Below are 27,205 nucleotides of genomic sequence, written 5' to 3'. Positions count from 1 at the left end.
CCGTACTCACATTTAAGGCCAACAATGTCCATAGTTTCGTTCTGTGCGCAAATCTTTATTTGCATTCATAAAACAGACTTGCTTTGAAAAGCTTCCTCCTAAAGGTGAATGGTGGCACTTCTGAATCTCAGACCAGAACCAGAAGTGAGAGGGGGACAGCTGGTGGTTATGTGTATAGGTATCTATATATAGCACTGCTGTTTAAGACACCATGCACTACTTGGGGGTGGGAGGAACACATCCTAAATGTCCCAGGCCTCATACATTTGCTGAAATGCCTGTTCAAGGAATACAGTCCCAGCCTCTGCCTCGTGTAGGCAGACACAGGTTCTTAAATAAGTACCGTGCCAAGGCAGGACCCTGCTGGGGTGGTTAAAGGAAGGTCTGCAGAGATAGTGCTATTTAAACTAAGTCCCGAGGGTCAAATCAGCCTTGACCAGGCCTAAAAAGGTGGAAGGGTTTTCCAAACAGGGGAACCATGCCTGCAGACACCTGGAAGCAAAGAAGAGTGGGTCAGATTCAGCAACTGGTACCAGTTTATTAAATCTGGATTACAGGACCTGGGGAAGGGAGTTGGGAGGCCAAGAAATATGACAGAGGTCAAGGTCTAGAGGATTCATTTTTCTTTTTTTTCTAAGTGTAATCCAGGCTGGCCTGGAACTCATGATTCTCTTGCCTCAGCCTCCTAAGTGCTGGGATTACAGATATATACCACCACACCTGGCTCAGGGTCTGTCACTGTTCAGTGGTGGAACCGGTATATGGGTAGCAAGGAGAAAAGGCAACAAGGGTCATCAGCTCTTGGCTTAAGTGGAGAAGGACCATCCACTTCAGCACAAGATGGGGAAATGGGCAAAGAATGAGTCTGGGACAGGCTGAGTGTACAACCTTTCCACTGGAGAAGGAGGTCAGCAGGTGGCTCAAGAAGCCATTGGAGGGGCTGGGGATGTAGCTCAGTGGCAGAGCACTTGCCTGGCATGCACAAGGCTCTGGGTTTAGTCCCCAGTACCACAAGAAAAAGAGAATCCAGTGGGGGGGCTTGGGGATAGGGGTGTGGCTCAGAGATTGGGGGCTTGCCTAGCATGCATGAGTCTCTGGGTTGAATTCCCAGTACTGAGGAAAAGAAAAAAACAAGGGGCCAGTGGAGGGCAGTGAAGGGATGAGCTGGTCCTGGAGAGCATGCAGAGGGCCAGCAATTGGTTCTCTAGAGGAGGGGGCAGGACACACTGGCAGTGACCTGGCACAGGGCTCACTGGATCCGTCCCTCCACACGCAGCAGCAGGTAGTCCCTGAGGAGCGGTGGCAGTGGGAGCCTGGTGGCAGCTTGCCGGCAGCGACCACCCAGCTGAACACGCACAGCCAGTCGGGCCAGGTGCTGCAGCCTCCTCGGCTGATTCACCATGCTCACAGCCGAGCTGTAGAAGGCTTCGTGCTCCTAGGCCAGGAGGGAAAAAGGATCACCCTTGACTCTGTCTTACCATCTGGGTGCAACCCAGAGGTGGGGGCCCCGAGATTTTGCAACATGTAGACACCTGGGTGTTTGGTACATCTGAAAGGACTTAGGTTCAGAGCCAGAGAGGCCCTGCAGTGGTAATGGGGCTGGGTCTAACACTTCAGGACAGGGTCTCAGGCAGGTCTGTACCACAGATATGCTGGCACAGTGCCCAAGTCAGAGCTGTGGGTGAGAGGCTGGACAGGTGCATGGGGTTGCAGGTCAACCCATATCACTAGTGGATGGAACCTGTAACTCAAGGGTTTCATGTGCTCATCCTTTTCTGCTCAAGGTCCTCCTGCTCCTCCCTCCATGAAGTTGGTTCTGGAGGGAGAGGCCTGTGACTCACCTTCCTCTTCATACCCCTAGGCAAGAGCCCTGTGTGTCATACCTGCCACAGCTCCGGGAGCACTGCCTCCACCCAGGTGTCACACGATGGGATGCAAGGATAGGCATTAAGCAGGACTTCCAGTGCCCGAGGGAAGTTGGCACAGTGTTTCAGCATCTGGGAATGGAAAGACGATCTCTAGAACACCATTCCTCCTCCAACCAAGGGCAGCCCCAGGCCTAGCCCAATCCAAATCCCCACTCACACCCTCATATGGGGGAGTTGAGGACTGGGTCCCCATCCTTCCCATGCCTCAATTTGCCCCATCCTCAAGTGTGCTCCAGCCTCCTGGCCCCAATTTCCTTGGGGGCTTTTTTTTTTTTTTTTTTTTTTTTGTGGTACTGGGGTTTGAACTCAGGGCCTACATCTTGAGCCACTTTTTTGTGTTGGGTTTTTTGAGATAGGATCTTCCAAACTATTTGCCCAGGACTGGCTTTGAACAGTGATACTCCTGATCTGCTTCCTGAGTAGCTAGGGTTACAGGTGTAAGCTGTTGGCACCTGGCTTTTTGCTCCCTTGGACACCCTACCCATTAGTCCTCTCTCCCCACCGTAAGATGGGGACGGACCTCTAGCCACTGAGGGTGGGCTTTCAGTCTCTCCGACCCTTCTCTTCCCCAAGGGCAGGGCAATTCCAGCTCAGGCTCCCCTGCCCAATTGGAGCTTCCTTCCTCAGGCCCTTCCTGCGCACCTCAGGGCGCACAGGCTGGGCCCCGTAGTCCAGCAGTGCAGCAAAGAGGACTTCTGGCTCCCAGTTGGGGGCATCCTGGACCGCCTGCAACGCGCAGTCCATGGGTGTGTGGCCTGCCCCGTTGGGGACTCCAGCGTAGGCTCCGTGGCGCAGCAGCAGCTCGGCCAGGCCACCGCAGCCATTGGCACAGGCGTTGTGCAATGGTGTGTGGCGCTTGCGCCCAGCAGCCTTGGGATCAGCCCCAGCCTCCAAGAGCCGGCGCGCTGCCGCCTCGTGCTGCCTGCTAGGGCCCGGGCCCTCTGCTCCCGCACATGCTGCATTCAGCGCCGTCTCGCCCTGGCTGGTGCGCAGACCCACGTTGGCGCCATAGTCCAGGTAGAGAGCCACGTGCTGCTCCAGGCCGCGTGCAGCAGCCACATGCAGGGGTGTCACCTCACTCTCCTGCGCCGCCAGGTTCACCACAGCTCCGGCCTCCAGCAGCAACCTGGCACACCTAGGGACAAGGTGCAACGCCATGATCCTGATGGCCCTGCCGCCTCACTCCTTCATTCCCACCCCTTTGCCTTGAGGTCTAGTGTTCACCTCACAGAGGCCCTGTGGCAGACACCATACTGGAGCGTCCTTCGAAGCTACCAGAAGCAACTTCAGTTTTCAGACCAGAACAATCTTATGCAGCAGACAAAAACACACAGCACATTAATGACCCCTAGAAGTCATACTCTCTGCCTTAGACAGTCCTTCTGAGAGCCTGCCTAACTCCCCACTGGGGGGAGGAGAGGTGCTGGGGATGGAACCCAGGTCCTCAGGAATATTAGGCAAGTACTTCATCACTGAACACTGAGCCACACTCCAGCCACTGACTTCCAGTTGGAATAGGACCTGAAGCCTGAGCTTGAATCATTTCATAGCAGATTTTGAAAACCCACTCTTAAGTGTACTATGAAGCATAGGAAATTAAAGCACATGTGCCCCCTGCCCCCCAAACAAAGTTCTGTTAATCCCTGCTCCCAAGCTTGAAGACCATTCTAAACAAGCCATGTTCCTTCAGGCAAAAGACAGCACTTGGGGCCTTCCTGCTCCACTTTCCCCTTGAGAAAACAAGAACAGCCAAAGGGAAAAACGTAGAGAGCCCACATTTCACAGTCTCCCAAGTTCCTGGAAAAATAGGCCAACACATTATTGCAGCAAATATGCATCATTACCTACTGTGGGGTAGAAAAACATACAATGAGCTATAATGATGAAATAAACTAGCAATAATTTATAATTAAAAAGAATGGCAGCTGCTGGAAAGTCAGGAGCAGACCCATCAACCCCAATGAAACCCTGATAACCAGGGTTTCTCCAAATGGCCAGAATGCCAGCTCACAGGTCCTATAGGTGCTTTGCTGAGTGGCCAAGAATTGAGTGCCAGCTTCTTCCACAAACTGCTGGATTTTATTTTCTTGATAAATTCTAATGGGCAAACTTTTGTTTCTAAATACTAAATTTCAGTAATACTTAAAACTTTTCAGTAGTGCTCCTGTAAATGGCCATTCTCACTTATTTAAAAGGATGAAGTCTGTGGGAAGATTCTTATGCTCAGTCACCAGAAGATCAGAAATGCTCATAGGAACCCAAGAAAGGCCTTGGCAAATTTGAATCACTTCTGGATGGGGGAGGGAAAGAATTTGGATCACCTTGTGGGGAGGGTGTCCATCATTGGTCTAGATCTAATGGGGCGAGGTCCCCAGCATGTGGGCTGAAGAGTGTCTTGAATCATTAGATCTGCCAGGCAGATCTGTTGTTTTGACTTGTAAAAGTGCAAATACCATCACAAAGGGGGGAGATATAAGAAACTGTTGATGTTACAAAAATGGAAGGGGAAGGGGAGCCAGGCGTGGTGCAATCTCAGTACTTGGGAGGCTGAGGCCAAAGGATCATGTTAGAGACTAGCTTGGGCTACATAGCAAGACCTTGTCTCAAACAAACAAAAAAAAAGGAGGGGGGAATATGCTGAGGTTGGGAAATGTGGTTAAACTTTTTTTTAAATGGTACTGGTATTTGAACTCAGGGCCTCATGCTTGCTAGGGAGGTGCTCTAGCACTTAAGCCATTCCACCAGCCCTTTTTTATGTTGGGTATTTTTTAGATAGGGTCTTGGGAACTATTTGCCTGGGCTAGCCTTGAACCGTGATCCTCCTGATCTCTGCCTCCTGAGTAGCCACTGGCACTCAGTGACATGACTAAATCTTTCTTGATGTCCACCTCAAAACAACTAGGAATTTGGCTACAGAGGACTCCCAGAGAACTGGAGACTGCAATTAGAATAGGGTTTTCCTGGGGCTGTGGATGTAGCTCAGTGGTAAAGTGCTTGTGTAGCAAACATGAGGCCCTGAGTTCAGTTCCCAGCACTGCAAAACAAACAAATCCCCTAAAAAGGGGGGAGCGGCTTTCCCAAAAAACACATGGCCTAGCACACGTGGCCTTGAACAAGTAAGTCACTGAACTTTTCTGAACGTCATTTCTCATCCATGGAATGATACCTGTCTCTACATATGAAGATGTATGTGAGGTGCTTCAGGGACCACAAAGCTGTATATGGAGGTCAAGTTCTTTTTTCTGGGTGTGTGAACTGTATGCTGGATGGATGGGGACACATACACACATGCACGCAAGCACACACACACCCTCCTCCAATTCCAGCCTGTGGGTACCTACTGCAAGGACTCAGGAGCTGTGCAGAGGTGCAAGGGGGTCACGCCCTCCTCTGACAGCACATTAGTCTTGGCACCAAAGGTGAGCAGCAGTTGCACACAGTCAAATTGGGCGTGGGCACAGGCCTCATGCAAGGCAGCACGACCCCCTACACGGGCATCCAGCTCAGCCCCCTGCAGAATCAGGTGGCGGGCGCAGTCTGTGTAACCTCTGGCTGCAGCAATGGTGAGAGGTACCGTCTGCTTGGTCTTGGGGGTCAGTACCCAGAATCCTGAGGAGAATAGGAAGTGTTGGAGGACTGTGTGTCCAACTGGAGGGAGGCAGGGCAGGGATGCAGATGCTGGTGCTGGCTTTCCCTTTGCATGGCTTCCTGAGCAGAGCACAAACACTGCCAGGCTGTACCCATGGAAAGGGGCTCACTCAAGTCCTGAGTTGGGGGCATTTTTAGAATAGTTTGGGCCTTTTAGAATAGTTTGTCAATTTGTAACAAAACCTGGTATTTTTTCCCAGAATCAGGAGGGGGAAAAAACATGTTGTGTCATAAAAAAAAAAATTAAAATGCTCTATAAAACCACAAGGACTAACTGAGCAGGGCGCATCGCGTTAGGGAAAGCTCAGGGTCTTTGAGTACCTAATGGAGTCAAAAGCTCTTTCTGGCATTGATGTGGAAAGGGGGTTTTGTCTGGAGCTGAGTTTGCAAAGGGCAAAAGAGCAGAACTGAATTCTAGGATATTCCTGAGGCAAGATGATTGGGTGGAAGCTGGAAGGGGTGGGGTGGATAAGAGATGAGGAAAGAAAGAATGAGAAGAGGTGTTCATCACGTGGATGGTGTTGAATCTTAATGACAGAAATAGTCAAGGACTTGTTTAAAGGACAGAGATGCCTAATATCGAGTTGTTTGCATGACAGTGAAGTCAATCCCTAGTTTCTCTACATGTTGGGTAAAGCATGTTTTGGTTTTTAGGACTGAAATTGAGCCAAGTTCCACTTTGAGGATGAAGAGCAAAACCAGAATGCCCTGGGTTGGGTGGGGTCAGTCTAACTGCTGCAACCAAACAGAATTTGGAGCCTGTAGTGACTGTGCCTAAAATCAATCTCCTGTCAATCTTCAGAGCAGTCTCAGTTGAGGTGTTTACTTGATGTGGACAAACCTACTAGTCAGAATAAATCCTAGAGAAATCATTTTGCTATTTAAAATACTTAACGGGGCTGAGACTGTAGCTTAGTGGTAAAGTGCTAGTCTAGCATGTGGGAGGCCCTGGGTTCCATCCCCACTATGGCAAAATAAATAAATAAAATAGTTTTAAAAAAACAAAGAAAAAAGGAATTCATTCTATTAGGGAGGATAGTTATATAAATCCTGGCACATATATATGTTTCATTTAAGTATTTTGTAGATTTATGATTATTGACATGAAAAGATGTTACATTAAAAAAATCAGGTTCAGCTAGGCATCATCACAAAAAAAAAAGGGCTGGTGGAATATCTCAAGGTGTAGGTCCTGAGTTCAAACCTCAGTACCACACACAAAAATAAAAAATCAGGTTCGAGCCGGGCACTGGTGGCTCCCGCCTGTAATCCTAGCTACTTAGAAGGCAGAGAGATCAGGAGGATCTCAGTTTGAAGCCAGCCCTTGGCAAATAGTTCATGAGACCTTATCTTGAAAAAGGCACCACAAAAAAGGCCAGGAGCACTAAAAGCACCTGCCTAGCAAGCATGAGGCCCTGAGTTCAATCTCTAGTACTGCAAAAAAAAAAACAAAAACAAACAAACATGGCGGTGCATATTTGTAATCCCAGCACTGAGGCAGGAGGATCACAAGTTTAAGGCCAGCCTATGCTATAGAACAAGACTATCTCAAAGCAAAATAAAACAAGAAAAAGTGCATGTGAGCTGGGTGTAGCTCAGTGTTAGAAGGTTTGCTCATAAGCATGTGAGAAGTCCTGGGTTCAATCCCAACACCAAAAATAAAAATAACATACAGAATTCTATTCTATGAACAAAAAATAGTCATGTGTGGGCACATATGCAGAGAAAGCAAAAATTATGTCAGAATATACTATTACTATATAATGCATCTAGTATGTGCAATTATTTTTCAACTAAAAATAAAATTTACAATATATATATATTAAAAGATTATAACTTAATTCTGAAAAAACATACAAGCCACTAACTGAGTTTAAGAGGGAGCTAGGATGGGCAGCGTCAAGGATTGGCCTAGTCTAGGGTCTGCAGGAGAGAGATGGGGCCTGGACTCTCCCTCTCTCTCCTCACTCCCATCCCTCTTGGCGCTTTCCCCCTCTTCTGCCCTCTTTACTGGTGCTCCCTTCCTTACCTTGTTCTGCTGACCAAGCCAGCTGGTTGCTCACGGTCTCCACAATCATGTTGGTGGCCTCTTCATCTTGGAACAGGGTTTGGACCTGCTGCAGGTCACCGGAGAACAGGGCATTGTGGACAGCTGGGTCTCGGCAGGACCTTCGAGGCCTCGTGAGTCGGGCAGTGGGACTTGAGAAACACCTGTGGCTGCGGCACTGCTGGGCAGCAGCCCGCCGGCGGTCCTCCCATTCCAGCCACTCCCGCTGCAGGCGGAGAGCGCGCAGAGTGGAGGAGGTGAATGGAAATGTCTCCCCTGCCATGGCAAGGGGCCCAGGGGTCTGGGCAGTGGCACCTAGGCAAAGCCTTGCTCCTTGCCGACTAGCACCCCTGCTTCTGGCGATCCACCCTGCCCCCTCTACTGTGAGCAGGAGAAAAGAGCAGCTGAGGCTATAAATAGGCCCTTCACTGGCCTGGTAAGCAGTTTGCCTAGAGTCATGATCCTGATGCAGAGGTGTTGCTGGGCCAGCCCATTGCCCCTGCTGATAGCCTCTGATTGGCCAGCAGGCCTTTGGCTGTGGCCACACCTGGGCCCCACACACTCTCCCAATTCTCTGGAGTGAACCTCTTGGGTTGGCAAGGTCTGAGACAAGTGAAGTAGCCATGGTATGGGGCAGGGCAAGCAGGAAGACCAAGGTCCTCTAGCCTCTGTGATGTCTGGAGGGCCTGAGCCCAAGCTGGCTCACCTGGAGGAGAGAGGGTAGATCTCAGCACAGAAAGTAAGGGGAGGTCCAGACAGATACTGAGAAGGCCAACGGCTCTTCTAGCATTCATAGAATAGCAGTTGCTGCATGTATGCACTTACCTTTACAGTATTTAAGTCACTTTCATATCCATTTTCTCTTGGAAAACCAGGTAAACAACACAGTAATACAAAACAGGTTTGGACAGTAAATGACATGGTCAGGCTAATTATCCCAGTTAAATGCCTGAGATGGGTGGTCTTATCTGTTTTATAGATGAATTTATGGCTTAACAAGGTAAAACTACTGGTTCAAGGTCACAGCTCATGAGGTGTGGAGCCAGGATCCCTATGGGCCTGACTCCCAAGAGTGTGCACTTTGGCTCAAGCTGCCCTGGCCACATGGGTGAAGACAGTTGTGAACTTCTTTCCACACCCCAAGCAAAACAGCATGGTCTCCACAAACTGTCCTCAATGATTATGGATTTTTCTTCCTTGCTCCTGTGAGACTCACATGACTGCCTGAGAAGGGCCAAGGGGTTGACCTTGAAATCCTAGGGACTGGATCAAAGAGATCTTCAAGCCAAAGCCCATTCGCCCTTAGGAGGAAGCTGCTCTTCCTCCAGGAGCCTCTAGGGGGAGGAATGAGGCCGTGAAACATGTGCCTGCCACATTGGGGAAGGAGAGGATGAAGGAATACCAGCTACTGCCTCCCAGCAAGCAGGTTGCAGGCCTGTGGCTGGTGTCTTTGAAGCAATGCAGTGTGGGTTCCTCCTGGCTCTTCTGCACTTCCTTCTTATCCTGGCCCAGGAGATGTGGCCCTGCAGCTCTGGCTCCCTTTCTCGAATTCTCAGGCCCCTCCAGTTCAGTGCCTTCGACCTGGATCAACCAAGCCTCTGACCTGGTGTTCCTTCCTCTGGCCACACCCCCTCTGTTCCTTTGCCAAACAGATCTGTCTAAAAGGATTCCTTCCCTTGCTTAAAATGTCTGATTGATTTCCTGCACTTGCCCTCTCCAGTTAAGCTCCAGTTCCTTGGCCTGGCCCCATATCATGAAGCATGCTCATCACGGCCCCTCACCCTTTCCAGTCATTCCCTCTAATGCTGTTCTAACGACTTGGAATTCCCTACTCATTCCTCAAGTCCACCTCAAAAGTCACCTGCTCTGGGGAGATGTCTCTGCAGCAACCCCAGATGCCCTGCTGTACAGTTCCAGCTAGTCCCCAATCTGTGATGCTAAAGGCTGTCAGGTGGGCTCTGCAAAGCACCCATCCTGTGCCATAGACATCGCCTTGCTGGACATGGGCTCCAGAGCAGGCCCTGGCACAGTTGGTCTTGACATGGCATTTAGGAGCACTTGGCTCATGGCAGGCTGGCCTCTTATGTGTAGTGCATTGAATGAAGGTCTCTATTCTTTGCCAGAGCAAACATTCATCTGCCCGCCCAAGTGGGTGGCAGCAGCTTGGGCCTTTTCCGGCACTGCCCTTACCCTCTGTTCACTCACTCTCTGCCTGGCCCCAACTTCTTGGTGGCATTCCAGGGGTGGGGGGGACCCCAGAGGAGGAATGAGATCATGTGCAGCAAGGGTTTGGAGCTCCTCAGAGAAAGGCACCTCTATGGATGCAGCTATGATTAACCCTATTGGAACCCATTCTTTGTTTTAATTGCCCCACCAACAGCTTGGCTGAGCACCCACAGCTAGGTTCCCAGGGTTGGGAGTCTGGCAAGGCTGGGTGGGGCCAAGAGGGGCAAGGTGGTAGGTGTACCTTTATTCCCTAAGGCACCCAATAGTCACAGCCCAACCTCTCCCTGCCTTGTCACACAAGCCTTAAGGTGTAGCTTCCTGAGGGCAGAAAAAGGCAGCCTTTATTTCAACTTGCCCATGAGCCCACAGGAGCCCAAAAGTTGTACTGAAGGGAACAGTGCCCAGCCTGCCTTCTGTGGGAGCTCAGAGCCTGTGGGGCAATGAAGCACCCAAGAAACCCAGACATGAAGCTGTTTGGGATCAGTGAAGACTGGGCATTGGAGAACAGGCCTCAGGGGCATCCAGAGTGGGGAAGAACACTGCAGACAAGGACCTAGAGTCGTTTAGCTGCAGGACCACCATGTGTAGATGGGCCCTGGCCCAGATCTAAGCCACAGAGGCAGAGCTGGGGCATTAGCATCAGGTGGAAGAAGTACATGATATACTCAGGTATGAACACTGAACAAGAACATGAAGGGGCAAGGGGTTGGGGAGTTAGCTCTTTCCTGCCCTAGCCTACAAGCACAAAAGCCTTCTGGAGCAGGGCCCTCTGCAACCAACAGCCAACTGAACACAGAGTTCTCCAGGCACTTGTTCACTTCACCCTTAAGACAAGGATCCATGGGGTCAGCCTCTCTACAGGAAAAGGGAGATTAGTGCCCCCTCCCAGAGCAGTGCCAGACCCATGCCCAGGGGAGGCTCCTGGTTCCCAGCTGCTTAGAGAAGGCTGAGGCAGGGGAGGCTGGCAGTCAAACTGGGCTCGAGCTTGATTCCTCTCACCTATGAGCTGGGAGAGTTTTCCTTTTTGCCCTGCATTCTGGAAAAGAAAATAAGGTTGGCAACTTGAATAATTAGACCTTTTATGCCCCACACATGCTTTTGTCCAACACTGGTCTGAAAGGTGATACAGCAATGAAGAGTTACTTGGCAGGCTGGCAGAGTGGCTCAAGCGGTAGAGCACCTGCCTAGCAAATATGAGGCCCTGAGTTCAACTCCCAGTACCATAAAAAATAAATTAATTTTTAAAAATGTGTTACTTGGCAACAAAATAAAGTAGTATTGGATATAAAATAAATACCTGAGCTCATATGATATCAATGAACAACTAAATAAAGGGACACAAGACAAATCTCCCTTGCAGAAGAATTCAAAATAATTTAGGTAGCTGGGTGCCAGTGGCTCACCTGGTCTAAGCATGAGAAAAACACCAGACAAATCCTAATAGAGGGGTAACCCATAGGACCTCTCAGAACTGTTGAGGTCATCAAAAAGCCTAAGAAGCTGCCATAGATAAGGGGCCTAAAGAGACATTAACTGTAATATGGGATCCTAGATGGGATTCTAAAATAGAGAAAAGATATGAGGGGAAACAGTAAATTTGAAAAGTATCTGGAATTTAGTAAATGATAGTGTATCAATATTGGTTCACTAATGTGATAACATGGAGCTGGGTATGGTATTCATTCCTGTAATCCCAGCACTCAGGAGGCAGAAGCAGGAGGAGCCTAAGTTCCAGACAACCTGGGCTATAGCAAGACCCCAATTCAAAAACAACAGGAGGTGTGGCTTAAGTGGTAGAGCACCTGCTTTGTGAGCTTAAAGCTCTGAGTTCAACCCACAGTCCCACCAAAAAATTCCCAAAAAACAGGGCTGGCAGAATAGCTCAAGTGGTAGAGTGCCTGCCTAGCCAAGTGCAAGCCCCTGAGTTCAAACCCAAGTACTGCCCCCAAAAAAGTCTTCCTTAGGACTGTGTGTGGTGGCACAAGCCTATAATCCCTACTACTTGGAAGGCAGAGGTAACAAGATTGAGGTTGGTTGCCAGCCCAAAGTTAGCTTGAGACCTTATCTGAAAAACAAACTAAAAGCAAAAAAAGGACTAGAGGCATGGCTCAAGAAAACCGAGTTCAATCTCCAGTATTGCAAAAAAAAGGATAAAGCTATCATGTTAATATATTAATTAATAGGAGAAACTGGATGTGGAATACATGGAAACTCTAGTATTTTTGCAATTCTGTAAATTTAAAACTGTTTAAGAGCTTGGCACCAGTGGCTCACACCTATGGGGGGAGGGCAGAGATCAGGAGGATCACAGTTTGAAGCCAGCCCAGGCATATAGTTTGTGAGACCCTATCTTGAAAAAACCCAACACAAAAAAGGGCTGGTGGAGTGGCTCAAGGTGTAGGTCCTGAATTCAAACTCCAGCACCACACAAAAAAAAAACAACAAAAAACCTGTTTAAGAGAAAAAGTACATAAAAGAGAAACAGACAAAGAGAACCAGAGTTGCATGGCTCTGCCCTAGCCTGTACCCTGCTTTGATAGGGCCAGCAAGACATGTGAGGGCAGAGTTGGAAGGAGGAGGAGCAGGTGAAACAAGAGCTGCTTTATTTCAGAACCAGGTACACAACAGCCTGTACCCCCAAGCCCACACCTGGGAACTGTGGGCACAGATCAGCTAAGGCCTCAGGTCACCATTGCTGTGGTGTAGCTTCTCTCAGTCCTTCAGCTATCTGGAGACTGGAGAGTAAAGGGACAAGGAAACTAGGCCCAATGTTCTCTAAAGTTAAGCTGAAGTGGGAGAGGGGCACACCTTTCCTTTTGGCAGGAGGAGAAGGAACGATGCACAAGAGGGCTATGAAGGACAGAAAGGTAAGAGAGCCAGTCTTGTGCTGAGTTTTAGAATGCCAATGCCTTAGGAAGTCACAGTAGTGCAGAATCAGGTGAAGTTGTTCTCAGGGAAAGCGTCTGTGGTGCTAGGGGCACCACAGAAGCCCTGAACCTTGTCTAGTCTCCAGTAGGGCTGGCCTTTTCTCTTTTGGATGTGACCAGTTCCACTCAGAGCTGTGCTTGAGACCGGAGAGGGCTGCTTTCTCATGGTGGGTGTCCTGCCTTGGGACAATCCAAACTGCTGGGCCCACAGAAAAAGTCCTCAGGGAGCTCACTCAGGAGTCCATCTAGGTCATCTGCAGAGGGAGATGGGGAAGGATAGCTTCAGTGACAAAATTAGAGTTCCACATGACTCACATCTAAAGCTCCTCCCCTTCAAGAGGGCCTAGGTCTGGCAGTATAGCCAGGACGGTGGCTTCCCACTGCACAGTAGTGCCCATCCTGGTGGGCTGAGTTTCCTTCTGCTCCCCACAAACACACACACAAAAAAAGGCAAAACATAGCTGGAATGATGGTGAAAGCCTATAATCCTAGCGTTTAGGAGGCTGAGGCAGAAGGATTGTTAAAAAAAAAAAAAAAGTGTATGGCAGGGGCTGGAGATAGAACTCAGTGGTAGAAAGTTTGCCTACCATGTACGGGCCCTGGGTTTGATCCCCAGCACCACAAAAGCAAATAAAAACAACAAACCTAGCAGGACATAATCCCTAGGCCATTATGGTAAGGAAGGGGATCCCCCCACCCCTGGGCCACAATTGTTCCTCTCCTACCCAGAGGCACAGTGTGAGCAGGAAGACTTCTGAGGGTGCCTCCTACAACCCTCTCATCGGATGGTGGGAGAAAGAGTCATCAGATGTGTTCAGAATTACACAGTTCATGCTCTGGGTTCTCAGCTGACAGTAGAGAAACCCCATAGTGCCTGAGCACTAACTGTACTTCTCAGATGTGGTGCTTATACCTAAGAACTTCGTAACAGAGCTGACCTCAGTAATCTCTATTGATATGCTTTTTGTTAACAATAGCAGCTAGTACTTACTGAGACTGAGTGCTTGCTCTGTGCTTCAACAGCCCTTTACAGGGCAGTTCATGGTGGTTTCTTTGATAAACCCCACTTTACCTGGAGAACAAGGTTTAATGAAGTGAAGCAACCTGCCCAAGGTGAGTGGACTCATGCTGCCAACTAGAAAAGTCCACTTCCTGGATAGGATCAGGAGGCCCTGGGAGAACTCAGTCTAGCCCCTAATTCTGGCAAGAGCACTCAATAAACACTGCTGCTGAAAGGAAGGAGAGAAGTTTGTTTGGGAGCATTCAACAATTTAAGTACCAGCACTATACTCAGGAAAGAAGGGCTGGAATTTGCTTACAGCAAAAAGTGGTTGCCCTGCACTAGCTACTCTATGACTGGCTAGAGAAACCCCATGGGAAATAAAGGGGAATGAGGAGTGGGCTAGAAAACTGAGAAACAGAGCAAGAATTTGTATTTAGTCTCCAGCCCTGTCTATGTACCACTAGCAGCTGCCTGCTCAACAGGTCTTTCCCTACTCTGGAGCTATAACATCAGCCCCCATACTCTAGAGCTAACTCCTCACTCTTGCTTCAAGACCACCAGCAACCTCTTCTGATGATGACTGGCCTTTGTCATCAAACTTACTTACAAGAGCAGAGTATAAGATTACAGACTATGGAAGACTCTAGCATAGGAGCTGATACCTTCATAGGACATAAATAAATGGCCTTGTGGTTTATCTGTTGGTATACTGTGGATTTGGTTATGTGAGACACCTACCCATAATCCTATGTCTTTGGGGCCAGATAGGGTTAATTTTTAGAATCAAAAGCTAAGGAAGTGACCCTGGAACTGTGCTGGCTTCAGCTATTGATAAGCCCTCCTGTTGCCTATATACAAGAGCTCTGCATTTGGGCTTCTCAGGGTTGTGTCCTGGTCCCCCAAACTAAATGGATATGTGATTCCTCAGCACTTTCTGGAGGGCTTCTGAACTTAAGCTAGAATGAGGAAATCTGCCTCCATGGTCTGGTCGTCAACCCACAGAAGACTCAAAAGCCTGACACACAGACAGCACCTGTCCACCCTGACAAGTAGCGCACAATGTTCCCTCCTGTGGCTGACCCCATATAGTCTCAAAATGGGGAGACATGTGGGTCACACTTTATGTGACTTGTTTCACACTGTTAACTAGTTTGTGGCCTGCAGCCTTTGCCAAATCAGACACTGTATCAATTTCTGTGAGATTATGTTAAGATCCAAAGACTCACAAGAAGGGCTGGAGGTGTGGCTCAAGTAATAGGGGGCCTGCTTTGCAAGTGTGAAGCCTTGAGTTCAAATCCCAGTCTCACCCCCAAAAAAATAGTAAAAAATAAAAAATAATATTAAAAGACTCACAGGAGGAGGAATAAGATGCAGTTAGGACCATGGCTGAGCTGCATCAGAGGAAATAGAGCCTCTCCTGATCTTAATAGGCTGACTACCTTACCTGCTTCTGAGAGTTCTTCCTCAGGGGACACCCCTGCCTCTGGGATCTGTGCAGTTCTGAGGTCTTCTGTGGGCTTTACAGCCATATCAGGCTGGAGGCTGCCATGGAAGCTTCCTGGATCCTGGGGACAGAGGATCTGGTTACCAATGCCCATGCTCCTGAAACCCCTCTGGATGGTACCAGCCGTATCCACACAACCTCCAAGAGATGGGTGGGGATTCAGGAAAGAGACATGATGGAGGAATATGGTGGGGGCCAGGGTCACCCAGGGAGGGAGGTGAAATACCAAACACTCAAAATAGCACATAATTCAAACAAAACAAGCCGGGCACCAGCCTAGCTATTTGAGAAGCTGAGATTGGAAGGATTGAGGTTCGAGGCCAGACAGGCAAACAGTTTCCAAGACCCCCATCTCCAAAAGAACTAGAGCAAAATGGACTAGAGGTGTTGCTCAAGTGGTAGAGTACCTGCTTTGCAAGCACTAAAAAACAAAACGAAAAACAGTTATCACAAATAAATAAAATAAAACCAGTAATTCAACTGTTAACTTTTTTTTTTTTTTGGATGTGGTACTAGAATTTGAACTCAGGGTCTACACCGTGAGCCACTCCACCAGCCCTTTTTTTGTGATGGGTTTTTTGAGATGGGGTCTTGCAAACTATTTGCCTGGGTTGGCTTCAAATTGCAATCCTCCTGCTCTTTTGTCTCCTGAGTAGCTAGGATTACAGGCGTGAGCCATCAGCACCCAGCAAAGAAATTTATTTTAAGCATGGGAAAGTTTTCACAGTATAGTAGTAAGTAGCATGTTTTTTTGGTGGGACTGGGGTTTGAACTCAGGGCTTCATGCTTACAAAGCAGTTGCTCTACAGCTTGAGCCATGCCTCCTACAGCTTGAGCCATGCCTCCAGTCCTATGATTAGCTTTAATTAGGGAATGAAAGAAGAAAGGGTGAGTTTCATTTTTTGCTTATTCTGTTATTTCAATGAGTATGAATGACCAGAAATTTAAAAGAAAAATGAAGACTATTTCTTAGAGGTAGGGTAATTTTAAGAGAATGTGGAGGGATTCAGGGGAAAGATAAGGAAATATAAGTGAAAAATTAGAGCTACAGATTCGAGTTGACTAGAGGTCATCAAGTCTAACATACTTGTTCTGCAGATGATGCAACAGCAGGGAAAGGGACAGGACTTGCCCAAGATCACAGTAGAAATTATCAGCAGAACTTGGACAAGACCTAGATCTCCTGTCCTCTGGGATCCCAAGTCAAACCTGGACTCTGCACTCTCACCCAGGAATGAAGCTGCCTGGAACCCCATCCTCACCTCCCAGAGACACCAAATGCTTGCCTAGTTTCCTAAGACAAGGGGTGTTCTCCTAGGGCACTGTGCAGTGGTTTCCACCTCATTGAGCAGAGGCAGAGGCCAGAAGGGAAGAGGCAGAGCAAGTGCTGGCTCACTTGACATATCATTTGTAACTTACTGCTCTCTGCAATGTCACCTGGAGCAAGTTTGACCTTCTGTTTGTCATTTCTGCCAGTCACATCCCCCTCCTCTGACGGGCCCTCACCCTGGTTAGTTCTCAAGTAACTCCTCCCCTCTCAGGTGTTCAAGCCTGCCATCAGACACAGGGATCACCAAGAAGCCAGCTGCTCCTGAAGGTACTGTTACTGAGCCATCTGGCAGGCGGCTGGACCAGGGACAGGAGGAGATAATCCTGTCCCCAAAGGTACTTCTTCACCTCAGGGCAACTGCCTCCTTCATACCTCTGCTCCCTTGGGTAGAAGAGAGGAAGAAATAAGAAGACCCAGCAGAAGAACTGCTCCATTAGGCCCCTTGATTCTGCCCATCTTACCTTGGGGAAAGGCTGAGAGGGCTTGAAGAAGTTCCCGTCCCTGGAATCTGGGCTGTAAATATGGACCAGGTTGTTGGGTGTCACATTGAGGTAGTGATTTCGGAGTGAAGGAGAAAACACTCCAATCTGGAGTTGAGGAAAGGGAAGGTCAGTGTCCTGATGGAGCACTGGGTGCTTCCAGGTGGCCACCTGGTACCTGCCTGCCTCTTCTTGGTATCCTCTGCACCAGAATCACACAAATAGCCCCTGCCCTGGCCTTGGTGCTAGAGTGGAACCACTTACCACCCAACCCTCCACCCCTATTTACACCTGAACAGCAGGAGCAGTTCAAGGGCCATAGGCCTGCTCTTGGCTCCAGCAAACCAGATCCTAGTAATGGTCTGGCCACTCCTTGCTTGGGCATTGGGAGGAAATGCAGCGAGCCAGGTAAAGACAGACAGTCAGTCCAGGGCATGCCCCCACTTGGAGCTCCCCTACCTGCTTCAGCAGCAGCACTGAGCCAGGCTTCAGCTCATTCTGGCGTGTCTCTAACAGCACCCTGTGCACGGTCCCCTGCATCTCTCCTGCAAACACCACATAGTGGTCAGTCTCAGGGTCCAGGGTAACAGCAACTGGTTTGAGCCCTGGCCAGGAAATGGCCTCAATTATCCCATCTGAAAATGGTGCAGATGACTTCTCTTCATCTTGACTTCCAAACTTGAGACATTTCCAGGACTCCTTACCTGTGGGGTCCTTAAAAACCACACTGGCATCCACTGTGCTCCGAGTCAGAGACTTGATCATCACTGCCATGTTGGGGACCTTGTTCCTGGGGAGCTGCTTCAGGGCTGCCTGCTTACAAAGAGAGGCATTCACTGAGCTAGCCATGGCCCACCTATAACTTCCCAGGCCCCTAAGTGTGCAAGGGCAACCAGGGGATGGCAATGCTGGTAGTTGGAAGGGTACATGTCATCTCCTACTTGGTAAGCCTAAAGCTGGCAGGTCCTTCATTTATCTACCCTGCCATCCCATATCACTCTATCATGGCAGGTCGACAACAGGCATGTGTTGGCACATGTACTAATATGTATCTGCATATGGCCTTGATCACTGGGGAGCTCTCTAGATAATAATGTGTTCCTCTCCCTCCCCCATTTCCATCCAGGGCCCAGAAGTGCAAAGGCGTGCCCAGAACCTACTCTCTCCTTCTTATGCTCATTACTGTGGGTGACAACGAAAAGGTAGGAAAGTGAAAGATACAACCCTCAGGACACGTCTGGGGTAAGAGGGAGCAGACAGCCCCTTCCTAAGGTAGAGTGGGGTAGAAGGTGGGAGAAAGGAGAAAAACAGTCTGTTGGGTCTCACCACTCAGAATCGTTACCTTCCGCAGCACCATGACAATGCTGTAGGTACAGAGAAAGCAGGTGGGGTCTCTCTCATCCAAGCCCAAAGTGGATTTCATAGTCAGCCAGGGCCCTTGCCCAAAATCCTCCTCCACCGACCTCTGGGAACTAGCAATGATCTGGCACCACAGAGCACAGGGGAGTCTATGTTAGTGGGTCTTCCTTGCAACAGAACCTTGACTAAGACAGACCAGAAGGGTGGGAGAGGAATGGTGAATTCCTAGGAAAAACTGGAGCTTGGTGGCTATAGTCTATCCCCTCAATTATCTTCAAGGCCAGAAAGTGGCTCAGGAAATCTTGCTACACATTTTTCGCTAAGCAGCTAGAGCCAAGGTACTTCTTCTTTTTGGTGGTACTGGGATTTGAACTCAGGGCCTCATGTTTGCTAGGCAAGTACTCTACCATTTGAGCTACTCCACCAGTCCTATTTTTCTTATTTTCTTTAAATAAGGTCCTGACTTTAATTACATTGAAGCAAAAAGTATCCATGCTTATCTCTGTTAACAGACTTGAAAAGTCTTAGGAGTAGGGATCCCCCACATATATTTACAGGCTTCCAGAGTGTCTTAGCCATTTCAAATTCTGTCATTTTATTTGGGTTAACTTTTAACTTTCTTATATTAACTATTAACCTTCTTATATTAATAACTGCTTTGAATCCAGATGCCTATTAACTACTTTGGATCTGGGGAGCTATAGCAAATAGAAGTCCTAGGGAGAATTAGAAGAGAAGTGGGTCTGAAGGTAGGGAGGTGGGAAGCTGTTCTCACCCACAGAAAGGGAACTCCCAGGAGTCAAGATGAAGGCAGATCTTCCCAGCTTAGTTCCCAGAAACCTGAGGAAGGGTTTCTGAGATACCATCTCATAATGCTTATTACATTATCCTCCCCTGGGGAAAGATGGTGCTAACTGGAACTTTATTTTTTAGATTGGAAAGAAGGCTGGACCCATGGCATTGGTTAATGCCTGGCTGGCATCAGGATGGGCCTCACTTAATGCCAGTAAAATTGCTGCCTTCCCCAGATGCCCTTTGGTATAGGTCTGGTAGCATTAACTGAGTCTTGACTCCTGAAATGACGGGATGCCGCCCCCCCTTCCTGGCCCCCAACTCTCAAATGATGATCAGGAATGAACATCTGCATGGAAGAAGTTACCTCTGTCCGGAATTTAGCCAGAGCACCATGAGTTGGAGTCTGGGGCATGGAAACCATGATCTCCTCTAGATTCTTCCCACTATGCTAAGAGGGGAGAGAGAAGGAGAAGGCGAGAGCAAACTCAGCAGCTGTTATTTACAAGTACAGCGTCCTGTCTGGGTTACATAATGAGTTCAGGAAACTATCAGGAACAATTAACACATATTACATCTCTCCTAACGCAGTCTCAGGAGCCTTGTTGGCAGCTCAAAAAAGACTTTGGGGATCGTTTTGGGAATGTAAGGAAGCTAGAGCTGGCCCAGAGCAAAGCCCAGGGCTGCCTGAAGGGGGCAGTGACCCAAATAGAGGAGACTTTTGCCAAGTCCCTTCCCAGGATCCTAACCCTCCCTTCCAGGAAGAACCAGTCCAGGAGGAACATAGACTGCCTCCTTGGATTTCTCTTAAAGTGCCAGGGAAAGGGAACTAGCAAGCCGATTGTTCCAGACACCCTTAAGAGGAGAGAAAGGGTACACACTATCATAACCAGACCACAGCCTCAGAGCCCAACTACCTGGGATTTGACAGATCCTGTCCTTCCACCACTGCTTAAACACAAACTCTTAGCAGGGCATCTCCTTTGCAGCCCCAGCCTCCTCATGTTGGACCCAAACACCAGCCACAGTAAACTCTTCCCTAGATCTTTGAAGAGCACCTGCTCTTAGGCCTCTGTCTTCCCCCTGCTGAACTGTACTCAACACAGCTCCCCTTTCTCCCACCTATGAACCTACTTACCTACCCAGAGCCATTCGGTAAGCCCAAGGCAGAGCTAGAGAATGACGCCTACTTACACGGTGCTCTGTGCTCTTTGTTCATCATGATTTGTTCACACCCATTTCTTCCAATACACATTAAGCAGCTTAGGACAGGCACTATTTGTCTTTAATCTTTGTGTTCTCAGTTCCAAGCAAATTGCCCAATATCTACTCCTTAGCAAATATGAATGTATCTTCCTACCCTAGTGCTAGTAAACAGTAGACACTCAACAAATACATGAAAATGAGGAAGTTCTCAGAGCCTTCAGGATCTTTTTCATGGGTGGATTTTCAAGCATTTCCCCCCCCCCCATTTTTTTCCTTTGCAATGCTGTGATTGAGCCCAGAGTCTCAAACCTGCTAGGCAAGTACTGTACCCCTACTCTTCTTTCAGTTCTTTTAAAGCTTTGCAGGACTGGCAGAGTGGCTCAAGCGGTACAGCACCTGTCTGGCAAGCATGAGGCCCTGATAATAAAAATAAATAAAGCTTTGCAAACCATCCCTTTCTTTACTTCCTTCCTGCCCTCCAGGAGGGAAGATATTCTAGGGCTGGACCATTGCTTCTCTCCCTTGGTCCCAGCATCCCTGAGAACCAGGTCACTCACCTGGTGAGGCAGGAGCCCTGCTGGGCCAGGGAAGCGGCGTGTTTTGGCTCGGGTGAAGAGGCGAGTGGGCTGCTTAGGTGTTCGGCTGGCAGCAGTGACCAGCTGCACCAGGTGGTTGGTGACTATGGGCGTTTGCAGAGCTGCCTGGGGAACCGGGGAGGAATGGAGACCTTTTGTGGTGCCAATAGGAGACTCAACAGAAGACATTGAAGCTCGGGATTGCAAAGGCCCCTGAGGAGATACTGCAGAGCTGGTCCTTGAGGGAGTAGAACAGTTGGAGTTGGGAGTTCGAGGTCCAGGAAAATGAGATTTGCCACTTAACCAGGCATTGGGAGACTGAAATGGCTGTCTGGGCAAACGATTTTGAGGGCTGCTCTGACTGGAGCCTCCAGCAGCTTGAAGAAGCTGGTGTGCTGGAACTGGGGGGCCCTTGATATAGACTTCCCAGTGGGGTTGCTGAGTGGGAACTGCTGAGGTAGTTGGGACAGGAAGGTTACCAGCAGCAACAGGTCTCAAGTAGGGCCGAGGAGTCCTGCAGCCAATAGGCTCCAGACGCTCACCCTGGACTGACATGACATCAGTTGTGCAGGTGGCAGGCCTGGGTCCCTTCAGGCAAGATTTACTCAGATCGGCTACCCGGGCCTTTTTAGCCAGTACTGGGTCCTCCTGCTGCTGCTGGGCTGGTGGGATATGTGTAGCCTCACTGTTAACTCCAAGTTCCTGTTCCATGCCAGTTCCCTCCAGTTCCATGTTTGCCAGGACTTCATCAAATTCATCTTGTTCAGGCCCCTCAAAGCCACCAATGCCCCACTGATGCCTCTCAAAGGTAAGTACATGGTGTGGGGCTGAGGATGGGAGTCCAGCTGGTTTCTGGAGCACTTCTGTCACCATCATTCTCCTCTGATTGCCAGTCCAGCTGCTGGAAGTCGAGACAGGCCTTAGGTGGGCTGTTCCTATGGAAGATGGATCCCTGATGGCTCTGGACCCGCTGAGGTTAGGGAGACAGGTTCCCAATGCTGGCAGGCTCAAAACCTCTGAAGGAGCAGGAGAGTGCAATGACTGTGCCTGCACAGTCTCCTGGAGCTTGGAAGAAACAGGTCTCAGGCGCCCAGCATTCACAGGCAGGGCACCAACAAACTGGTTCTCAGCATCCTCCACAGCAGATAAGAAATCCTACAAAGCAGCAGAGGTAGTAGGTCTTTGCATCTGGAAACTTAAAAACACTCTACTTTTACTGTTAAGGTATGTGAGTCTACGTATGTATGCAAGAAACCAAGACATGAAAGGCTATTCTGGCCAGGCACCCATGGCTCACACCTGTAATCCTAGCAATTCAAGAGGCAGAGATCAGGAGGATCTCGGTTTCAAAGCCAACCCCAGTCAAATAGTTTGCAAGACCCTATTTCAAAAATATCCAACACAAAACCGGGCTGGCAGAATGGCCCCAGTGGCCTGCGTAGCAAGTATGAGGCCCTGAGTTCAAACCAGTACCAAAAAAAAAAAAAAGAGAGAGAGAGAGATGCAATGGTGGTGTTTCTTACCATCTTTGATCTTGCCTATGAGCCTACCACCTGGTTTCTATCAGAAATATTCTAAGGCTAAGTCTTCAGGTGGCTTCCCTCCCTCTGGTCTTCATGGGGTACATTCATAGGGAAATTCATAATGTAAGCAAACATCCAAGGGCATCAAGGAGCCAAAGGAACCACCCAAGATCACACATCCATCTCAAGGAGAAGAGCTTTCTGGTATCCAATCTATGCAATAGGGATAAACCCAGCTGGTCATGATGCCAGTACTTAGCCCACTCCCTACCCCCACCACACACACACACACACACACAGACACACACACACACACACACACACACACACACAGACACACACACACACACACACACACACACACACACTTATACCCATGGTCTTCAGTAAGCCAAAAAGCCCCTTAATCCAACAAAACAGGCAGAAGTTAAATATAGCTTTTTAAGCAAGTTAAATTAAGTATGGATTCCAGTTAAGAAGCAAGGTGATATTAACACCTTCCAGAGCAACAGACCTGTTCTGAGGGTGTTTCTGAGTCAGAACCACTGATTTAACTGACAGGAAGGTCCCTCCACCCTCACTGCTTATTGCCACAGTGGCTTGTCTGGGCTAGAAAAAGGTATGTCTCTGCTTTGTGTATTATCAAAGAGAGTCCCACACTCCAGCAGGACCACCTTAGGGTTTAGCAATAATAACAACAATTAGAATGACAGAATCCTGGTGACCCTGGAGAGTTGGTGGGTCCCTTTTCTCCTGAAGCGCTCACTCTCAGACATGATGTCATGTCCCTTGGGAGTGGGGAAAGGGACTGGCCTGCCATTTTCAGTGAACACAAACTTGAATGGTCACAGTCCTTTCTGATAATTCCATTAATATCAGCCTGGCAACTCTTTCATCACCGGGTAAGACCCAAGAGGGCCACTTTCACAGTTACTTTTTCAGCTTGTAATCACATATCTCCAAAGCTGAAAGGTAAAGACAAGGACACATCTCCTTGACATTGAATTATTAGTAAAAACAAAGGATCAGGTCCCCACATAACAAAAATTAACATTTGCAACCTCACTGGGTGCCAAGTATCACGTAGGTATTTTACTAGACTTCTTTCAGTGAATTTTCACAATGGCCCTATGATTGGGTATTATTATTAGAACTAGAACCTGTCTATGCCCTAATCTCTGTGTCTTGGAGACCAAATGAATAAAACAAGTCAGAGACTTTTTTTTTCCTCAGTGCTGAAGATGGAACCCAGGGCCTTGCACATGCTAGGCAAGTGCTCTTCTACTGAGCCACATCCCCAACTACCAAGACTTTTAAGAGATCTGAGGAAAGTCAGTTTTTCCTCCAAACCTCAGCTTCTAAAAGCCTCAAAGTAATCTATATATGTGGTTCAGTTGATAAAGTGCTTGCCTAACATGTTCTAGCCCTGGATTTTTTCCACAGTACCTCCACCAAAAACAAAAAAAGCCTCAAAAGAAGGGAAGGTTGGGGTTTGGGCTACGAGAAGGGTCTCTGGTGTAGCATTCACCACAATACCAAGGACAAGTTAGGCTTCTTAGAATTTTTTTAGGCAAAGCACAGGAAACAAAAAGTAGTTTTGTGGGTGCTCAGAGTGTAGCATAGTGATAAGCATTAAGCATGTGTTCAACATGCACAAAACCCTGGGTTCTATCAAAAAAAAAAAAGTAGCTTTTGAACGGCTTGTCCTTGGTAAAATAGAACAATTCTATTTTATAAATTTACTTTAGGCCAGGCCCTGGTGGCTCATGCCTGTAATCTTAGCTACTTGGGAGGCTGAGATTGAAAGGATCATAGTTTGTGGCCAGCCCAGGCAAATAGTTCTTGAGATGCACCCCCCCCAACTCCAAAATAACCCAGACAAAATGGACTAGAGGTATGGCACAAGAGGTAGAGCACCTGCTTTGCAAGTGCAAAGCCCTGACTTCAAACCCCAATCCCACTAAAAAAAAAAAAAAAAAAAAATGTAGTTTAATAAGTTCCATGTATATTAGCCTGGACTCAGAGGCTGAGTCCTTCTGACCATTGGTGCTGTATTCTCAGGCAGGTTAACCTACCTCTTTGGGTTTTACTTAAAATCTGCCTCTTTCCAAAAAGGATTGGAGGATTTCCAGCCTCTTGGATGAAACTAGATCTGGTGGTTCCAAATGCCAAGAGAGTTATGGAGATCTAGCTCAGTGGTCTCTGACTGCACTGTAGAAATACTCATCAGAACCCCCCAGGGAAACTCACACAATGTAATTTGCCCTGGTTTCATAGCCACTTGATGGCCAGTAGAAATACCCGTCAGTCCCAGAAATTCTGATTCAATTAGTATGTGGTAGGACCTAGACAAGGGTGGGTCTAACTTGCAGGCTTTGAACCTTGTCTAATCCCTCATCTTCTGACCAGAGAGAGCGAAGGGAAGAACATTGGAGGCAGAAGAATGTCCCTCATGTTGTAGAAGGGAAAGTGGAAAGCCAGAAAATAAAGTAGTTTGTCCTGGTTCACATGGTCAGCTGATGACCAAAGGCCTCAAGCTACCCAGTTAACTGTGCTATCTCTTACACTATTCTGTCTGTCTATAAACTTTCTTCCCACTTCAAGTAAGTTATCATGAAGGTCAATTAAACCATCGGTATGACGCAGCTTCCAGAAAAAAAATGCCCTTATAATTTGAAAGTATGACAATCAGGCTACTCATTTCTCTGGTTTTTGTTTGTTTGTAAGGCAATAAAATAGGTTATTTACATTTTTCTTTTTTTTTTGAGACAAGGTCAATGTAGCCCAGGTTGGCCTGGAACTCATCATCGTCCTGCCTCAGCCTCCTCACTGCTAGGATTACAGCCATGAACCACCACACCAGGAAGTTGTTTACATTTCTCATTATTTCTCATTTTCTCACAAATAAAAGGAGGCTGGTGTGGGCTGCCTCAAAATGTTCCAGATCTGGGTGTTTACATCTTCAGCCCTTCTTTGCCACTTCTGATCACCAACAATTCCTTACCTCATCTTCAAACTCCTCTTCCACAGCAAATAGCTTCCGCAAACTACATGCCTGAAAGGAAAACAAAGCAATTGAAGCTGAGGAGAAACACCATTTGCGAGTACATTCTGTCCTCGCTGCGTCTCTTTCTGGCTCTAACAAGACCATCAGGTGTACTGTTTTTTTTTGTGTTTTGCTAGCGCTGGGGGAGGAACGGGGATGAAGAAAGAAAAAAATGGGATTTAATGAAAGATTTAAAAGACTCAAAATACTTTCTTATAATAGAAGCTACTCAGATTCATCTGCATTAATCCTAGTAGGGGGTATGGGGACGCTGGGAGGCTGCCCAGGGGATCAAGGGCAGGTCTTTAGAATCCACACAGTGCATATGGGCCTGCGAATGTTGCAGTGTCCCCATGGTTTGTCAAACAGAAGGAAACTACCACAAATGCAAGCACGTCTGACACAGAGGCGTGGTTTCTGAGAATCAAGCCAGAGATTTCCTTTTACCTAACCCAATGTGGGAAAAGCTAGGGACCCAAGAGGATGGGATACCCCACTCCAGGTTGCTTCTTTCTAGCCAGCAGAGCTGCTATGGCCACTTCCAGGTAAGGGTTAAACCCAGAGCTAAGGGTTGTTCCTGACCCCAGATGCCAGAGCCGCCAGAGCTACCAAAACAGGGACCTTCCCTAAGAGTCCAAGGGTCAGAGCGGGTGCGTGGGGAGGGGTGGCTCTCAAAGCTAGTGATGTCTGAGCACGCGGGGAAGGATGGACAATTCTCCAAAGGGAGAAGTTAGGCAACAGGAGGGAAACTGAGGACCTGCGTGGGGAGAGAAGGCGCCTCCGTGTCAAGCCCAGGTCTCCAGACTACACGGAACCACCCACAACCCAGGCCCTGCAGCAACTGCGGGTGAGGGGCTGGAACCCGCAGCCAGGTGACCTAGACGAGGGGTGCGGCGTTACCATGGCGACGACGGTGGGCTCCCGCCCGTTAGTTGGCGCGGCCCACTCGTGCTCGGGGGGTCGCCTCGCACTCGGCCCAGGTGGAAGGGTCGGACTCTGGGAGACGGTAATTCGGCAGCAGAGTCAGAGGAAAGCGCCTTTGCAACCCCGGCGGAGGCTGTGAGAGGGTCGCCGGCAGGCTGGGGGGGCCGGAGCCCCAGTCCACATTCGAAGTCGCCGCCACACCAGTCTCCGCCCTCTTAAAGGAAAGGCCCTATTTCTCTTCCGACGACACAAAAGCCTTCACCTTCTAGCCTTCCGCCTCGGCCTTAAAGGGGAAATTGATAGGCTCTCGGTCGCCCCCTAGGGGCCCCTCCGAGCAAGCTACCTACCGTAGTGGGGAAGGTTGGGGAATCTTGTGCCTGTGATGCCCAGTACTGCTTCTCTCTCTCTTGAGTCGAGCACATTAGGGACTGGATATGGGGCGTGATTTCATCCTCACCAGAACCCACCTGGTGTGCTTGTCGCTCTGTTCATCTATCCAAACATCTGTTCTTTTTTGCTTGGGGGTTTTGGTTTTGGTTTTGTGTCGAGACAGAGTATGTAGCACAGACTGGCTTTGAACTCGACATCTTCCTGCCTCAGCCTCCTGAGTTCTGGGATTACAGGCGTGCACTACCACACCTGACTTCCATTCGACTATTCTTGTAACACACTTATCAAGCAAAGATGT

At 48.6% G+C, this 27,205-nt stretch overlaps 2 protein-coding genes and 1 long non-coding RNA gene across 5 annotated transcripts in view; 1 reads left to right on the top strand and 2 right to left on the bottom strand.

Moving 5' to 3' along the window:
- LOC141413704 (uncharacterized) overlaps nucleotides 1-25,711 on the top strand; it is a 28,838-nt gene extending 3,127 nt beyond the window's left edge. The window contains exons 2-5 of the long non-coding RNA XR_012438512.1: nucleotides 16,825-16,948; nucleotides 18,219-18,294; nucleotides 21,741-21,832; nucleotides 25,578-25,711. This is a non-coding gene — a long non-coding RNA (uncharacterized lncRNA). The remainder of the gene's footprint in view (nucleotides 1-16,824; nucleotides 16,949-18,218; nucleotides 18,295-21,740; nucleotides 21,833-25,577) is intronic.
- On the bottom strand, nucleotides 29-8,275 carry Asb16 (ankyrin repeat and SOCS box containing 16). Its single transcript, XM_020164674.2, has 5 exons — nucleotides 7,606-8,275; nucleotides 5,270-5,537; nucleotides 2,571-3,063; nucleotides 1,884-1,997; nucleotides 29-1,435 (listed from the first exon to the last, which is right to left on the bottom strand). Exons 1-5 carry the CDS (start codon nucleotides 8,246-8,248, stop codon nucleotides 1,250-1,252), a joined length of 1,704 nt encoding a protein of 567 aa, XP_020020263.2. The 5' UTR covers nucleotides 8,249-8,275; the 3' UTR covers nucleotides 29-1,249.
- On the bottom strand, nucleotides 12,896-26,748 carry Hrob (homologous recombination factor with OB-fold). Of its 3 annotated transcripts, none has more exons than XM_074045548.1 (9): nucleotides 26,494-26,748; nucleotides 25,552-25,602; nucleotides 21,007-22,179; nucleotides 19,611-19,694; nucleotides 18,435-18,575; nucleotides 17,552-17,905; nucleotides 17,075-17,200; nucleotides 15,224-15,344; nucleotides 12,896-13,030 (listed from the first exon to the last, which is right to left on the bottom strand). In XM_074045548.1, the coding sequence occupies exons 1-9, from the start codon at nucleotides 26,494-26,496 to the stop codon at nucleotides 12,939-12,941; spliced, it is 2,145 nt and encodes a 714-aa protein (XP_073901649.1). In that variant the 5' UTR covers nucleotides 26,497-26,748; the 3' UTR covers nucleotides 12,896-12,938. The 3 variants fall into 3 exon arrangements, with proteins under 3 accessions (XP_073901649.1, XP_020020272.2, XP_073901648.1); XM_020164683.2 differs by lacking the exon at nucleotides 26,494-26,748 and having other exon boundaries at nucleotides 17,552-17,637; nucleotides 17,797-17,905; nucleotides 25,552-25,698; XM_074045547.1 differs by lacking the exon at nucleotides 26,494-26,748 and having other exon boundaries at nucleotides 25,552-25,698.
- Nucleotides 26,749-27,205: the final 457 nt, after the last annotated feature.

Source organism: Castor canadensis, chromosome 11 (assembly GCF_047511655.1).
Source record: "Castor canadensis chromosome 11, mCasCan1.hap1v2, whole genome shotgun sequence".
Lineage (NCBI taxonomy): Eukaryota > Metazoa > Chordata > Mammalia > Rodentia > Castoridae > Castor > Castor canadensis.
This window is presented reverse-complemented; position numbering and strand designations above follow the sequence as displayed.